This window comes from Physeter macrocephalus, chromosome 4 (genome assembly GCF_002837175.3).
Source record: "Physeter macrocephalus isolate SW-GA chromosome 4, ASM283717v5, whole genome shotgun sequence".
In the NCBI taxonomy this organism is placed as follows: Eukaryota; Metazoa; Chordata; class Mammalia; order Artiodactyla; family Physeteridae; genus Physeter; species Physeter macrocephalus.
Genome location: NC_041217.1, coordinates 16,439,719 through 16,457,808, shown reverse-complemented (window position 1 = coordinate 16,457,808; position 18,090 = coordinate 16,439,719). Strand labels below are relative to the sequence as shown.

Genomic DNA, 18,090 nt, shown 5'->3' with positions numbered 1-18,090 from the left:
AATCCAAATATATCAGTAATCATAATAAATGTAAATGGAGTAAATGCATCAATTAAATTCAAGGATTATCTTAATGAATAAAAGAACAAAATTCAGTATATGCTATTTACAATAAATACAACTAAAACATAAATTGTCATTTAAATATCAGCCAAAGAAATCTAGAGTAGCTGGGTTAATAACAAACAAAGGGAATTTTGAGGTATTTCAGGAAAGTTGAAACACTCTTCAAACAGACTTGCTATGCTAGTTTAGCAGTTTTTTTTTCCAGGAGTTTGAAATTTATGGATATATTAAAATCTCAGTCATTGGGGAAATGTGGCAGAAGAAATGACATAATAGAAACTAATGGTGATAGAATATTTTAAGATCAATATTCAGTGAAAGGGTAACATTAAGACTCAGATGTCCTAAATTCAAGTTCTAACTGGGGCACCTTCCGACTAGTTGACTTTGGGCAGGTGCATTTCCTCTTTAAACCTCAGTTTCTTCTGTAAGTGGAGTCAATAATAACCTTTCAGGTTGCTACAGAAGTTCAAAAGAAATGATGGCTACAGAAGCACTGGTAATCTCTAAGAGCTGCACAATTGTATTTTAAGTTATCCAAGTATGTCAATGTGTGTACTATGCTGAATACTGTCCAAATGCAGATTGAGAGAAGTTAATATTGCAATTAACATGTAAACCAATTAATTTTTTTTAATGATTTGGAGCATCGTCTCCACTAAAATTGTTTATTTGCCATTAAGTCTCATAGGGAGGCAGTGTAGGTAATGGCAAGTGTGTAGGCTTTAAGAGTAAGCTTAACCAAAGTTTGAATCTTAGCTTAGGATGTGGTAACGGTCAAGTACTTCATCTCTCTGAGGCCTATTATAATTTCCCCCTGCACAACTGTTAGGAGGAATGGAGATAACGAATGTCACATGCCTAGCAATTAAACTACATGCCAGGTACGTAGTAGGTAGACCATAAATGGTCCTGATCATGTTATAGAAACAAACATCCCTGTGTGCCTTCAGAACAATACAGTTTTATTTTAAGATTTCTTTAGTTCTCTGAAAACACTATTCTTTGATATACAATCATTCCATAAAACGTATGTTTCTGTATAACCAAAACATCTATTAATCAAAACACTCCCTTCTCCAGACATGCCAATACTGACCATGTTTTTCACTCCCTACTATGCAAAGTTTTCATCATTTAAGAAAAAAAAAAAAAAACCGGCTTCCCTGGTGGTGCAGTGGTTAAGAATCTGCCTGCCAATGCGGGGGACACGGATTCAAGCCCTGGTCCAGAAAGATCCCACATGCCGCGGAGCAACTAAGCCCGTGCGCCACAGCTACTGAGCCTGTGCTCTAGAGCCCGCAAGCCACAACTACAGAGACTGCGTGCCAAAGCTACTGAAGCCCACTCTCCTAGAGCCCATGTTCTGCAACAAGAGAAGCCGCTGCAATGAGAAGCCCACGCACCACAACGAAGAGTAACCCCCACTCACTGCAACTAGGGAAAGCCCGCCTGCAGCAAGGAAGACCCAACACAGCCAATTTATTTATTTACTTATTTATTTTTTTAAAAAAACCAAGAAACTAGTTTTACATTTCATTTTCTAAAAAGTGGCTTGTATTTTTAAGCAATTATCGATTTGAACTGATTTTATTTAACAAAATTCCCATGAAAAATGTCTGAAATATTGCAGATAAAATGTAGAATGGTCTGAATTAGGCTTTTCTATATTAAGAAATAATTAAAACATTTGACCAAAAACAGTAACACCTACCACTTTCTCACATCCCAAACTGTGCTCAATGCTGTTTCTTTTCTTAACAGCAATCAAAAACCCATGTCCCTAAATTAGTTACTGAGAACAGAGGACAGTATTATAAATTGCAATTCTAATAACATCACATATAATAGTAACAATAATCCTGCCCTTCAGCTGGCTAGTAAAGTAATGGGGAAAGAGGATGGATGGGAAGAAAGAATGAGCATAAACCATTAAAAGGCTTCTGAATACAGGGTCGGGACTGAAGCAATGCACTAGCTGTTATGTGGGAAGCAGCATGTGTCACCTCCCCTTCCACTGGCTGTTTATCCAACATCAATGCAACACTTTAGGAGCCAAATTACTAAACAAGGTGCCAATTAGGCTTGCAGTCAGCTGGATAGATTAGCAGCTAAGAGAGACCGATACAAGATTTTCATCTCTTGAGCCAATTACACCAGTGAACTACCATCCACAATACACTTTGGAAGATTTGAGGGGAAAGGACCGACTCAGCTGTAATAGATATAAGATCCAGCATAAAGGGGGCTGGGAGTAGGAGGTTGCGGAACGGTTAGGAGGCTCTGTATTGCTAAAATTGCCCGAGCGGGAGGAGAGCCTCCCAGGAAAGGACTTAAAGGCTTTAGCACTGCTAGGAACAAAAGAAAAGGAAATTATGGTTGTCGGATGCTGTGCTGAGACTGAGCTGTTCCACTCCCGTGTCTTAATCTCATAAAAGAGGATGAGTGACCAATAGTAGATCTCACTCTAGAATCATTTCCCATGAAAAGTGAAGTATCTGTTGTCTTTTTTTTTTTAAGTTGTATAGAAAAGCCATCGTTTTTTGTTTGTTTCTGGGATCTTTGTTTCAATGTGGAAAGATTTAACATTTGAGAAATTAAATATTCTTTTTTTTTTACTGTAAAGATAACGCTTTATTTTATTTTTTGTTACGAAGAGAAATGAAACCAGCATTAAAAAGAGAGCGAATGGATTCTTTTCTGCCTGTATAAAAACCAGGCATGAATTTATGGTTACCAAAGGGGAAATAGGATGCGGGGGGAGGGATAAAATAGGAATTTGGGATTAGCAGATACACACAACTATTTATAAAATAGATAAACAAGGTCCTACTGTATAGTGCAGGGAACTATATTCAATATCCTATAATAAACCATAATGGAAAAGAATATTTAAAATATATATATATGTGTGTATACATATATGTATATATATGTATGTATTACTGCATCACTTTGCTGTACACCGGAAACTAACACAACCTTGTAAATCAACTATACTTCAATTAAAAATATAGACAAAAAAACATGGGAGGAATAGGGTGGCCACTGCTAGGCCACCATGCTTGAAACGCCAACATTTTAAAATTACAAGAGTGAATCAGTTATTTACTATTCACTTCAGAACTGAGAATTGACCGCAATTTAGCAATTTGTGCAGAGATGTTTTAAATTGACCTCATATTTTTTCTTAAATATTAAATTTTAAACCTGAACCTTTGAAAGCTCTTGTATTGAAAATATGATTAAATAGATGTGTAACCTAAAGCAGCATTAGCCCTCTGATCTGATCTTAGCTTATAGATGGAATTAAATTAATTCGTGGTGATCACTAAAAAATTAGGGATATAAGACAAAATGCTAGTACACCATTTAACTGGACACACCTGAGCAGCAGCTGTTCGGAAGGCAGTTAGATGCCTTGGTGGTCTGTCTTTGTTGTCACCGTTATCATAATTTCAAAGTAAAAACTTTAAGAAAAACTTTATTGCCTTTTTGTTATTATATTAAACAAGAGTTCTGACAAAACGCTTCTCTTTGTTTTGTTTGGTAATTAAGAGTTCCATGTTTTATATTTTATATGTATTTATATGTATATTTTTATGTAGTTTAAATATATACGTAAAATCTCTGTGTATGTATATTTTGCCTTTGTCAGCCATTCGAGCCGTTCACAGTTGAAGGTTGTTTCTTTTTCTCTTTTCCTTTTTCTTTTTATAAATTTATTTATTTACTTGTTTGTTTTTTGGCTGTGTTGGGTCTTCGTTGCTGTGCGCAGGTTTTCTCTAGTTGCGGCGAGCGGGGGCTACTCTTCGTTGCGGTGCGCGGGCTTCCCATTGTCGTGGCTTCTCTTGTTGCAGAGCATGGGCTCTAGGTGCACGGGCTTCAGTAGTTGTGGCTCGCTGGGTCTAGAGCGCAGGCTCAGTAGTTGTGGTGCACGGGCTTAGTTGCTCCGCGGCATGTGGGATCTTCCCGGACCAGGGCTCGAACCCGTGCCCCTTGCATTGGCAGGCGGATTCTTAACCACTGCGCCACCAGGGAAGCCCGGTTTTTTCTATTACATGTTAAGATACTTGTTTCAATGAGCTAAGAACCAATTTGACAAATCCAAAACCAACTCATTATTGTGGTAACCCAGTTCTCACTCCCTGTAATGAAGTCAGCAAATGGCAACAGTGTATTCTATTCTCAGTCAGAAAATGTACTGAAGATTGAGAATATCAAAATGTTTGGTAAAGGTCTTGCAAAAATCAACTGATGATTATAGTTTCACTTATAAAACTCATCAGTTTCGGTTATAAAATTATAAAACTCATCTCTATTTGCAATTTCCTTCTGTAAGTTAGAATCACAAGGAACAACCCACTCGCTATTCCCCAGAAAGCCAGATACAAATTACCAGATTAAATATACTGTTAGTTCAACCCTGACATTTCTTTTCTTTATTATTATTTTATTTTTTTACCGTGAGATACATATACCAGAGAATACATCGAAATGTGTAGATACAGTTTTAAAACACAATAATAAATTGGCCATTAGTGTAGCCACCGCCCAGGTCAAGAAATAGAACTCTATATACTGCGGTCCCATAGATAATATTTTTTGTTATTGTTACTGGTGCTTAAGGAGCCTCCTGTGCCTTGTATCACCATCCTAAACACAGTCTTAGAGAAGTAGGACAGAGAATCCCAATTTTGGGGGGGTGAGGCGAGGTAGAAGGTGCTGTCATAATCCCACATCAGGGAGGAAAGATGGATGATAAAGAGAAAGGGGTGCAGGGAGCACGTGGGTTGGTACCAAAGAGACATCTGACTCACAAGCCTTGGAGAGTAGTGAGTGATTTTGTCAACAACTGCTCATTTCAACCCTCAGACTGTCTAGGAAAACATAGCCCACATTTCAGAGCAGAAACATGCTGGACCCAGGACTGAGCTGGTATGCCACAGGCATCCTGCAGACCTTTGGAAAGGTCTTTATCCCTGGAGCCCTCAGGACGGAATGGTGGGCAAATACTGTATCCTTCAAAGTTCTACAACAGACTTTTGGGGAAGCCCCGTTACAGGAGACCGTACTATGTTCTCACTAAAACAAAGGTGGTTTTAAAATACTTTCACGGGCTTCCCTGGTGGCGCAGTGGTTGCGCGTCCGCCTGCCGATGCAGGGGAACCGGGTTCGCGCCCCGGTCCGGGAAGATCCCACGTGCCGAGGAGCGGCTGGGCCTGTGAGCCATGGCCGCTGGGCCTGCGCGTCCGGAGCCTGTGCTCCGCAACGGGAGAGGCCACAGCAGAGGGAGGCCCGCATACCACAAAAAAAAAATAAAATAAAATACTTTCACGCCTTGTCTTCCTACACAATCTCTAATGTTAGTTGCTTGATGATCACTTTTTTAATTGTCAGGGAAGAGTGACCACAAGGTATGACCTGGTAGTTGAGTTTTGATGGCTTTGTGTTATGCCTGTTTTACAGATGAGAAGTCAGAAGCCCAAAGAGGTTAAATAACTTAATCAGCTACTAAGTGGTAGAGCTGAAACTAACCAAGGCCCTTTTCTCATTGATCCCTCTACTACAGCAAGCTCCTTATCCAAAGGTGAATCAACAACCCTCCCGGGTACCTGGTTGAAAGAAAAACTTAGGAAAATGTGGTTTTCTTAGCCTAAGAGGCTCTTCACTTGTGTTCATAAATAACAGTGGTTTGGGGGTTTGTTTGTTTGTTTTTGTCATTTTCTAATTTCAGGATTTGTAGGAGAAAACGCCCAGCCAATCCTAGAAAACAACATTGGAAATCGAATGCTCCAGAATATGGGCTGGACACCTGGGTCAGGTCTCGGACGAGATGGGAAGGGGATCGCTGAGCCGATTCAAGCCATGCAGAGGCCAAAAGGATTAGGACTTGGATTTCCTCTACCAAAAAGCATCCCCACAACCACTGCCTCCAATTCAGGAAAATCCGCCTAAGAAGAAAAGCAAAGAAGAGATGTTTTGCCAGTTGTGTTTGCTCTATGTATCCCATTGTTCTAAAATTACAACATAGCTTCTATTTTTGAAGCCGAAATCTAACATCAAAGCCTCAAACTTGTCACTCTAGCTTCCTAGCTGCATACAGTTCTGCCACAGTGATAGAAATGGGATTTCATCACAATTCATGGTGCTAAAGTAAAAACCTTTACCTTTTAAAAATATTCCGCGATTTACATTCTAGGTGTAAAGAACAGCTCAATTTCTCTTATTTATTTTGATCTTGTATGTCAATAATTTCTACTGCTTTAGCCTGATTCATTCATGTGGGTGCTCGATGCCCTGGCAACTGAGCACCCCCACGTTTCTAAAATGGGATTAGCCGGAAAGGATTGTGTTTCACATCAGCCCTGTCTGTTGTAACCGAAAACACCTATCATCACATCAGTGAAGTCCTGAGCACATCTTTGTTTGAAAGGCTGGCCAATTTCATATTCCTTGCATATGGCTTTTTTGTTAGGATTCTCTAACACGGTGACACCCGTTGTCTATCCTTGGACAGTGTAGTATGAAGTTCACAGTTGAGAAACAGCAATTCATGTTTCCCTCTGACATGTCGACAAAAATAAACCTCATCGTTGTCATCACCAGAGTGCCCTCAACATGACTTTAATGCAGATTTTATAAATTTTACCTCATTTAGAACATAAAATAATTATGGAAAGGAAAATATTTTTTAAATTCACCATGACTGAACTGTAAATTCCATGAATCTAGACTTCCTTCTACCTCTTTCTTCCCAAAGGTTGATATTTTTTTAAGATCAACTCAACTATAGTAAACTGATTTTAAATTTTAACCATCAGAGTAAGTTAGAATATCGACTCAATTTATTCGAAGATTTAAGTGGCTCTCCCAAGAATTCAGATTTCTGGCAATGGTCCAGCCCATATACAAGGTGAATAAAAAATGAATGGTACTGATTTGCCCTTTCTAACATCTAAGCAGTTACCTTCAAACCAAGCAAAACAAGTCATTTTCACTTTGTGCCTCGTATTGTTATAGCTGAATCATCTGCTTCCTAACGTCAGAGATTCTAAATTGCTCTTGGTTTAGATGTTGATTAGTTATCTTCATTATTAAGGACTAATAATAATATTCTCTTTATAATGGCCTTTGTTGGTTGAGTGAAGGCCAAGATAACTCACATGAATCACCCTTCTAATGTTTTTATTTTTTTAAACCTTTGCTTTTCTAGAGCAGTTTTAGGTTCACAGCAAAATTATGGGGAAGGTACAGAGATTTCTCATAAATCCCCTGCTCCCACGCTCGCACAGCCTCCCCTGTTATCAACTTCCCTCACCAGAGTGGGACATTGTTACAATTGATGAACCTACGTTGATACATCAAAATCACCCAAAGTCCACAGTTAGTCTTTCAGTTCACTCTTGGTATTGAACATTCTATGGGCTTGGACAAACATATAATGACATGTCTGCATCATTATGGTATCATACAGAGTAGTTTTACTGTGATAAAATTCCTCTGGGCTCCTGTCTAATAGGCTTTTGGAAATTTGTCAATCCCCAAGAGTTTTTAAAGGGGGAAAGAGGAGGTTTGTGCATGTAATAGACCTGTCCCAGGTGGTCCCCGAAAGAAAATACTGCCAGTTAGGGAGAGGAAGTTCAGCCTGCTATTTGAAAGGCCTAATGGTTTGCCAGATTTCCTTTTAAGGACGCGTTCCTTTTAAGAATTATCTTCTTTCCTAGGAGTATTGTGGTAAAAGGACAAGTTGGTTAGGGGACTACAGACTACCAGGTGAGTTGCTCTTATGCTCTTCTTAGGCCAGCAGGTGAGCATTCTTATTGGATGAAGTAACCTTGTTGTATGATTCTTTTCTACAAGTTTGTTACCTGGAAATTCCACATTTTTAAAAAAAGGTTTTTGTTGACTACTCTTTCTATCTATGTAAGGGGTAAAATTGTCTATATTCCAGTTTAAAACTTCTTTATGGTAGTATACAGTGCTCTAGGATCTGTTCAGAAGTTTCTTTTTGTTTGTTTGTTTGTTTGTTTAATTCCATTGCCTGAAGATCTTCTAAAATCCTAGAATTTTGAAAAGCCAAATGTGGAGCCACCGATAACACACAATGAGATTATTGTGAGACTGACTGGTCCTAAATTCCTAAGGACTTGACCGTTCTTTTTCCCTTTACCATGTTCTAACCCTCACAGTGAAGAAGAACAGACCATATATACCAGCTGGCACGGGGGAACTCCTTAACTAAATATTGCAGCTGTATGAATACTTTTTCTTGTCCTCCTGGACTACCAACCTTCTGAAGCAAACCTTCTCTAAGATATCACTGAGCTTGGGTGCTCTCTAACTCACCCCCCCCAAAACAAGTCATCTTTATATTTTCCCCTGATAGAAGAAAGGTCTCCATCTTGACATCTAGTGCCCTCTCTGTGACTCACAGAGGATTTCAAACATCTCTTATCCTATGGAAGTGTTTAACTATACAGAATCCGTGAATCAGTACTCAAAGCAGAGAGGTGGCTACATCCCAAGCATCCCCCCTGCCCTCACACAGACATGCACCAGGAGCACATACATCCCTTCACCTTTCAGTGAAATTTAAGAAAAATCAATGCACACCTGAAGTTCTCCTTGGACCTGAACTGAATCGGAGAAATAAACCCAATTGAAAAATGCAATTTGTAATGCAAGTTGAATATCTTTTAAGATATGAAGTTCACTAATTTATGTTTTATAGAGACTTATAGTTAATTTTTACCAGTTCCTATGCCCATAGAACCCAAAGCATCCAAAGGAATTCATCCTTTAGAATGTATCAATCATATCTCCTTAAAAAGGTGGTTAGATTTTTCTCTTCTTCATAAAGCCAACTCTTCTACAGTATCTAAAGCTTCATATCAAATTAATTGCTTGTACTAAAAATTTTAGAGAGTACATTGGTCTCTTCCACTACTATCCAAATTATCCAGTCCCAGCAGTAGCCGAGAGAGGGTGAGTGTGGCTACATTAGCACTTCAACTTTTTGCCTTTATATACGTGTTATACTTGATATTAACCAGATTGTGTGTTGGGGTCATTTCCTTCCTTCCTTCCTTCCTTCCTTCTTTCCTTCCTTCCTTCCTTCCCTCCTTCCTCCTTTTTTCCTTCTTTCTCCCCAAATACAATTTTTAAGGCTATGTTCCCCCCTCAAATTTATTTGCTTTTATTTTTTAATTATATGGTACCCCTTTAAAAGAAAATCCATTGCTAACTAAAATTTACCAATTAACTGGTCTCAGCATTTTAAAACATAGATTTTATAACACACACTGTTGCTATCAAACAGAAGTTAAGACAAGTAGGGTTAAAGATATGCCTAATATATACATATAGGTATGTTTACAGGGCACATATGTGTGCTATATACAGACATGATGGCAAAATAATTGCATTTTATTAATATTCTTATTTTCGCATTGTGAATTGATATTCTTGCAATTAATCGAACTGACAATTGCTTCTCTTCAATATATTTTCATTTTGAGCAGATATTTCATGAAAGAGAAAAATCACTGTTGACATGCCTTTTAAAACCATTTCCTCCTGTACTCTGTCTTTCTAAAAAAAAAAAAAAGTGACCTAAATTGGTATTGTAAAATGAAGTTGTTTAGCAAAGAATATTTTGGATTTTTTTTCTTTTAGTAGAAAGGTATATTAATAGTACAACAAAGAATGAAAGAATAAACACAATGTTTGAGAATGTTATTTATAAGCAGTCATTGTCTTTGTGCTTTAAATGTTTCCTTCTAAAAGTAATAAAAAATAGAGTTGAAAGGACTTTAATTTTTTTTTTTTTAATTACTACCCATTGACAACATCAAACAGTGCAGTTAAATTCATTGTTAATCTTTAAGCCCTGGAAAATGTCAACATTTTCCAAAAAATTTTAGAGAAAAAAAATTGGTAAATATATTTGATTTCATTTATTCACAGCTGATTGTGACCTGTTCTACTACATTTTCCTGGTTTTGTTTGTTTTCTCTGAAACTGGGCTAGACTAACCAGCTTAGGGTCTCTTTCCACTCAGAGATTCTGATTCTAAAGTAGCGAGTGCAAATTCTCTCTGACACTTGAAATATCCATCAGGACCATATGTGTTACAGTCCCTCCATTTCCTTCTGGGAAATTGTACCTCTCAGAAACCTGCCTGGATTTTTAAAATATTTTATAATACTCATTACAACATTGAGCTCCGTTGGCTGTAGGACAGCATCTCACTATGTTGATAAAATTTTCTTTTCTCCCAAAAAACTGAGTTGTGAGTTACTAGAGTATGTGGATTTTTTTTTTAATCCAATAGGTATTAAATACTCATTTATTTAACAGGCTTGCAGTAATATATACTCAACTGACAAGTGGACCATGAAGGTTCCTTCTGCTGGGTTCCTACTAGGCAAAGACTCATTACTTTACACACCTGACATTTTACGTAGATCCAGATTTGTCTCTAGCGAGTCAGTGCCATTAACTACCAGGCGTACGATCTACTATTGCCACTTTTGGTTTTATCTGTACATTAGAGTTGTCTTCCTTCTTTGAATTGTCAGAGAGTTTAAATCATTCTCAGATTCACCGACCTCATTCCTGTTGCAGTATCAGAATGTCCCGTGTTTACTCTTTAATCTTTCGAGGATGAAGTTAGGTAACAATTGAAGGCAATTTTTGTGTTTCTTTAGTTGTTTCTTTTCCTTAGTTTGAATACTCAAAATAAATTACTAGCATTTTAAATTATACATCAAGTGTATAATACTTGATGTTTCAGCTCTAAGATGGTAAAGACAAGACTGTATTATGATAGCATCCCAAGCAAAAAGAACAATCAAACCTATTTTCTACCTGTTTTTATCTTCCTATTAAATTTCAAGGAAATGTTTATTTCTTCCTAAAGGCAGCATTTTTTAATAAAAGCAGAAAGGATGAGAAATAATAGTATACGAGCTCATTATATACTTAAAGTAGTATGTGAGTTCATTATATACTTAATACATATATATTTTATATATATAAGTATGTATATATACAAATTCTTATATCGCTTATTGAAGTGAATTTCTTCAAACGCCAGAATTTCATAGTTTTGATGAGCAAATGAGTTGGGGAGGTGGGCGTGGAATTAAGTTTCCATTAGAAACCTGTGTGGCTAATCTAATTCTAAAGTTCTTTGTTGATGGCTATAATTGATTATGGAAACTATAGATAATCCAGGTTGCAGGTAGGAGGTACAGAGTTTACAAAACCATTGTCTAAGTGCATGTGAAGCACTTTACTGCGCACATTAAAATTGTGAAATTTCAAGTACAAAACCACAATATTTGTAAAACAACGACCGTCGTGTCTGTAGGCTCTCAACAGTCAGCAGTGTGGTCCGGAATCTGTAAGGCTTGGTTCTTGCCCCTCCCGCATCTTTATACACCTCACCTTTAACTGCATCACTCCTGATTTCTTTCCACACATGTTCGTCTACTTCCCCTATTTTAATATCACGGGACAGCCTTCCAAAACGAGGCAACAATCACGAGCACACAGGAAACCCGCGTGATTTGACTCCTGTCCCGTTGTGTTTTTCCATTATGTCCCTTAACAACTCAGCTAGAAACAAGCTGCGGATTCTTTTTCCCCCGCTCACTGAGTAATTGTGTGCGCGCCGCAGTGACAGATGTGCAATATAGCAGCTTCTTCAGGAAAAAATTAACAGTTTGTCCAGCATGTCAGCTCGCTCTTTTTAGTGCTTGGGAGGTCTTGGCCCCATTATGGATGATTTAGAAATTGAGGCAAGCAAAAACCAGCTGCCTGCGCTGAAAGCCTTGGTTAGTCGCCCTCATCTGCATTCCAGGACTCGCTTACATCTAGAAATTGGTGGAGCCCCTCTGGCCACGCGAAGAGGATGGGCTGACAATGCCTTGATTTGTTGAGAGAGAGAATAAATGGGTTTTTCAGAAGATGAGGAAATATCACCATTACTGGCCAATTTACAGCATTTTATCTGTTCTTCAAACATGTCACTTTTGTTATTGTTGCATGGTAATTACATAGTGAAACGGAAAGAAAACAAATTGAGGTTACGTATTCAGATGGATTGCAAAATCAAATAATCCTGATAAATGCCCATTTATGATACACATGGATGAAAGGTTCATTTTAATTTTGAATGGCTGGCTCAGCCATAAATAGGATATAGGATTAAATTCCAGAGAATCTGATTACATAAAAGCAAATAGTCTTTCTCTTCTCTTCACTTTTTTCAGATCCAGGAAATTCAGGTTGATACCGTGAGGCATATTCACAAACAGGATTGTCCCGAGACAATACAAAAAGTAAATTCAGAATTGCATTCTGAAAAGGATGAGAACTGGAGAGTTATGTTGTTCTAGAGATTTGTCAGTCCTGAAGTCTTCTCAAAGAGCAAGTGGGCCTAGGCTGAAAATATTTCCAGTTTGGAGGAAGAGCCTTACATTTTGAACTTTACTTTAGATACTAGAAATCCGGTGCTTTCTCCTGTGTTCCTCTTTCTAAGGTTATTTCTCCCCCCATCCCCAGACCCTTTTATTATAAAGGAATGTTGCCTGTAGAAGTTTAGCTGAGCTCACCCATAATGAAGTTCGTGGAGAGGAAAAGGAACAAGGGGCCGCACCCCAGGGCTGCTACTTAAAATGTCAGGTATATAAAGCAGAAGGCGGCTTCATGGTCCACTTGTCACGTGAGTATATGTTACCGTAAATCTGTTAAATAAGTGTTTAATATCTACTGGCTCCTAAGTTTGCTGTGGCAGGGACAGAGAGATAGAAGAAGCACAACAGCACTTAACTGCCTTGGCCCGGGGTGAGACGTGTCACTGTTCAGGATCCATTGGCCAGATTTGGTCACACGGGCCCAACTGGATTTCAGGGAAGCTGCTGGAAGTAGGGAAGCATGTGGATATTTGCGAGCACTAGTTCTGCCATAGTTATTTATGCTGTGGTTATACTATTTTTACATAATCTAAATATGACACGTCCAGACCGTTAAATATCAAAGCAACATCTACCATATTTCATTGAGTCTAAGATGCCATCAAGTTTAAGAGGCACCTTAATTTTATGTATCATTGAGAAAGAAGAAAAAAAGCACTGGCAAACTATGATCCTCTACCCCTGGCAAGATGCCTCCATCCCAATTTCAGAAATACTAAAATGTGAAAAAAAATGATAAAAATATGTTTATAAGTATTAAATGACTTGAGCCAAGAAAAAAATTCTAAGGAATGCCAGGGAAGGGCTGCATGAAGTGGTGGGATTGGAGCTGCTCCTTGAAGAATGACAGGGTTTGACTAGAAACAAGGAGGGTTCATTTTTACCCACAGCTGCTTCTGTTATGTTGACATTATATGACATAAAAGGCTCAGGCATTGGAATTATTCCAAACTAGATTCAGTGCCCAGCCCTAATGCCTTCTGTATTTTTTGAGGCTAATCTCACAAGTTTCACCCTTTTTTGCCGAAGTAAGAAATAATAATAGCTACCTCATTGAGTTATGAGGGTTAAATGTAATAATGCACACAATACACCCTAGCAGTGTCTGGCAAATAGTAGGTGCTCTAAATTAGGTACCATTTCTTTTCTAGTTTCTAATAAAGTGATAAATTGTCCTTGTTTGTTTGCTCTTCTGGTTGAGGGGAGAAGGTCAGAAGTGTTACTGTATTTTTACTTTGCTAACAGTTCCCAATAAAGACAAGTGATATTAAACAATCTTCCTAATTTCATAACCATTGATGGGCATACCCTTAATAATAAACTTCTGCTACGACTCCAAATAATAAGTTTTTTAAAAATCCATTCGACTAGAACCTATAAACAATAAAAATACAGAATTTAACCACCGCCTGCACTCAATTTCTTACCAGCTGACTGAAAATTTTCCAGGAACCATTGGCCATGCCCATCAAGGCCTTTGGAACCTACCATGGCTCTAGTATATGCTACTGATCTCACAGAACTGGGAGATACAGAACCCAGTGAGAGGGCCGTTGGCCCAGGAGTAATACTAATGCTATGACAAATGCCTTAGACCTCTTGCTTGAGATGCTTAATTTGAAATTCTGTCTTTTCACAGAATCTTTTCAAGACTATATTCTGAAACAGTGCTAAACTTCAGAGTGCATAGGGATCACCAGGAAAGGACTTTAAAAAGTTGAGAAAACTCCACTCTCAGAAAGATACCTGAGGCTGAGTATGCAGTTGAGAAAGACTGTCCTAGAAGAACCAGATGAGGTAATCTCCAAACCTTTGCCCACATCCAAGCCCAGCCTTCTATGGTGGACCCTGCTGGCTCATCTGCCCCAGCTCTCTTCTCCTGGTAAATGTTCTCAACATCACCACCCTCCCACCCTCTCCCTAAGACAATTCCCAGGAATTTGGAATTAGAACTAATAGATTTCATTCTGGACTTGGTATAACTGGTCTCTTGAATGAAGAAGCCGTTGGCTGGGCAGCAGAGGAAGTCAGTAGGTAAATGAGGTAAAGAATGAGGTAAAGAAAAATGTCTAGGTTTCCCACAGCCCTGGATCCTGGTTTAAGCTTGCTAGATGTTCTCTCCAAAAAAGACCAGAGGACCATTACCGGGGAGGTGGAGAAAGCAACCCTTTTCTGTAGGAGAATGTGACATCTCTTTGCGTGGAACAAGCCTCTTACGTTATTGGGCAGGATGCTTACCACGTGGGTCTAAACATCTTATGAGCAAACATATATATCAGAGGGCGAATCATTCACATTACACAAAGCTTTTTCATGTTGTAAAAGAGCACAGGGTCCCTTTAGGTAGCATTTTCTCAAGTGCTTATTTACAGATCATTAAATACTTAACAGAGGGAAAAAGTAAAAGCTGAAGTGTTTAAGCCAGTGTTTATTAAATAGCCATCATAGATTCAGATAAAGCAAATCTAAAATCATAATGACAGTTAATTGTCCAGTTTTTAGATTTTTGTATTAGGAGACAGGAGCTAAAATAACAGCCTGTCCAGGTTAATACAGGACCCCTGTGCATTGGACCATGGTTGTAATTCTTTTCTGCGGGCTTATCCCCAGTCCCATAAGACACTCCTTTATCTTATAATAAATGTTCTCTTTTTGTACAAGTTAAGGTTTCTGTTATTTCCAAATAATACTAATTTTCTGCAGGATATTGGCTAAAATGTAAATGTATTATAAAACACTGAAAAGTACTACCATAACTTGACCAATAGAATTTTCTCTGATTGTGCAATTATCTAAAAATTTATAGTTTTAGAGGAACTATTACACCTTATGATGCTTTAATAAAGTTCCATTTTGTGGCAATGGAGTATTCTAAATGACTTGGCCTCATTTTTCTTTTTTTTTTTCATTGAGCCCAACTCTACCAAATTCTAACCCAGTAATTCCTATCAATAACGGAGGCTCATTACTTCAAGGCACTCTCATAAGACTGGAGAAGAATTCTGAATATCACTTTACTTTTCAAATATGTTAATGAATATATAACATATGATATTTCTCTTCGAGCTGTTTTACAATTTGTATGTGTCACAGAGCAGAGGAGAGCATGGCAAATCTGTAAATTATTATGTCACTTCCTTCAGTCTTTGTATCCCATCTATAGCTGCTTGCTTATCACACTCTCAGGCTACCAAGTTCTGCTGTCGGTTCTTGGGAGGACATAGCTGTCACTGCTAAGATGGTTCCCTTGGGACCAGCAGCTGCCCCGTTCTAGGCTATCAGACAGGAGCTCCAGACCCTCCTCTATAGGAAGGAAGCAACTAAAAAATTTAAAAAAAAAAAAAAAAAACAGGAAAAAGGTAGAGGACAGAGAACAACTCTTTAGTCCTGGTGGTTTGCTTGCCTTTTATATCTGGGACACAGAAGCAGGGAATACAGCAGAAGCAGTGCTGGACCAGGAGTTAGAAGACTTGGATTCATATTTGGTCCATCCATTACTGGTTCAAGACACTCACCTAACACGGCTCTGGATTTTGTATCCAGATTTATAAAAAGAAGTGGTTATTCGGGAAGAGGAGTTGATGTTTCTGAGTGCCTACTCTGTGCTGGGGAATTCTCACGAAGTTTTCCTGAGAACTTCACAGAAAGGTATCAGTACCTCTGTTGCTCCTTCTCAGTTATAAAGATTAGATGACAATCAACTTCGAGAATGCATATTAATGGGGAAAAAAATCACCCCTAAACCAGCAGCAAGTCCAAATTAGCTAATACTTAAGGATATGCAATGTTATTGCTTATAGGTAAATTACACTTTAAGTTAACATCGAATAAAATTTTACTTAAAAGAATTAATATTCAAACCAGCGTTTAAATGCAAACAGCGTTTGTATTGTATCAAGTTTTGAAAACTTTTATTTTCCTTAAGTACTTTATTTTCCCTTTAACTTCTTTCTGCTGTTAATGTACTTGATAAAAGTATCATAATAATGCACAGGCGTACTTGCCCACCCCAAGCCTCAGTAACCACAAAGTCAAAGTCTGCGTGGTCCGTATAAGTAACATTTGACAACATCTCCTGGTACATGTCTCGTGACATGTCAGGCTCCTAATCATAGATACAGGATAACACTAACTTGACAACATGACCTTGGACAACAGATTATGCATGATTTCCCAGAACAATGAAGAAGAAAGTGATTTTTTTTCTTTTAAAGAACTGGGGTTCAGCGTAGTGACCTTAACTACATATACAGTTTGAAGAATTGGAACGGGTTCAGAAAAATTCGAGACAAATGATTAAAGGCTGAAGGGACTGACTTTAAGAAAAATATAGGCAAGGAATAATGGAGAGTTTGCTAAATAATGACCACAGAGGGGGGTCTAATCATCTCAAAAATATTCTAAAGACACAAACATCCAGAAGAAATAGAATGATTTCAAGAATTACCCTGTAGTTCTAGAATGGGAAAAGTATGGTTTGGTTGGTTTTGAATTTTTTTAAAAAGGAAAATGGTACTTGAGTAAAAGGAAACGGAAAGGCATCTGTTTTAATGGAAAACAGTAAACTAATCAAAGGAAGAACTCTTAGGAAATCTCAGTCTGAATTCATTGAAGCCCTTTGTGAATCTGTCAAAGACTGTAACTCAGTCCAGCTTGTGGGTGATGGGCAGTAATATTCTAACACACCTGAGAATCTAATCTCTCTCCACTTTCAAACCACGCTGGCAGTGGGTGGGACCAGGACAGGGTTTTGGTGCCTCTTCACACTGGGCACTGGCCTGCATCCACTCTTTTGTTGATGAATAGCACAGGGTTGGGCTGTGACCGTTTCCGGGTCTATTCTTTAATCTGACTTTTGCAGCTGTGAAAATAACCAAAGTACCTCACAGGTCATTAGGCTAGGAAAACTACTCGTTACAGAGCGAAATGAGACCAATGACAGTCATATTCTGCCAAGGCAGACTCTGTCTACTTCCTACCATCTAATTATATGCCACTTGCTAAGTATTTATGGAGCATCTACCATATGCTTATCACTGAGCTGGGTACTGTGAAGACTCATAAGAATTTCATAGTGTACTCACAGCCACAGGGGACTTGTAATCTTTTTGGAGAAATCCAACAAATATTCAGAAATTATATTTAAATATTTCATAATAAGACTGGCACAGGCACTGGACAATGAGAGTGTATACCCATCTGATCTGAATGGATGCCAGCTATAAATATTGTTATGGTGTAATAGTGCACGTTGGTAACTACCAGCCCTACTTACATATGTTTGTTTGTTTTTTAAGTTGGAGGGAAAAAACCCACTATGTCTAAAACGCTGTATTGGGATGTGGAGAAAAGCAAACCCTCCTACACTGTTGGAAGGAATGTAAATTGGTGCAGCCACTATGGAGAACAGTATGGAGGTTCCTTCAAAAACTAAAAATAGGGCTTCCCTAGTGGCGCAGTGGTTGAGAGTCCGCCTGCCGATGCAGGGGACAGCGGTTCGTGCCCCGGTCTGGGAAGATCCCACATGCCACGGAGCGGC

At 38.4% G+C, this 18,090-nt stretch overlaps 1 protein-coding gene across 4 annotated transcripts in view; it reads left to right on the top strand.

Annotated features, from left to right (window-relative positions):
- Positions 1-18,090, top strand: part of GPATCH2 (G-patch domain containing 2) — a 213,088-nt gene that overhangs the window by 163,297 nt on the left and 31,701 nt on the right. Inside the window, exon 10 of one of the 4 annotated variants that reach the window (XM_028488335.1) lies at positions 14,191-15,068. The exons of 1 other annotated variant lie outside the window; for it this stretch is intronic. In XM_028488335.1, coding sequence (XP_028344136.1) covers positions 14,191-14,225 — 35 coding nt within the window. In that variant the 3' untranslated portion in view covers positions 14,226-15,068. Of the gene's footprint in view, positions 1-5,803; positions 9,668-14,190; positions 15,069-18,090 lie in introns of those variants that run through there. 2 more of the 4 variants (XM_055084022.1, XM_007126123.4) reach the window with 2 other exon arrangements.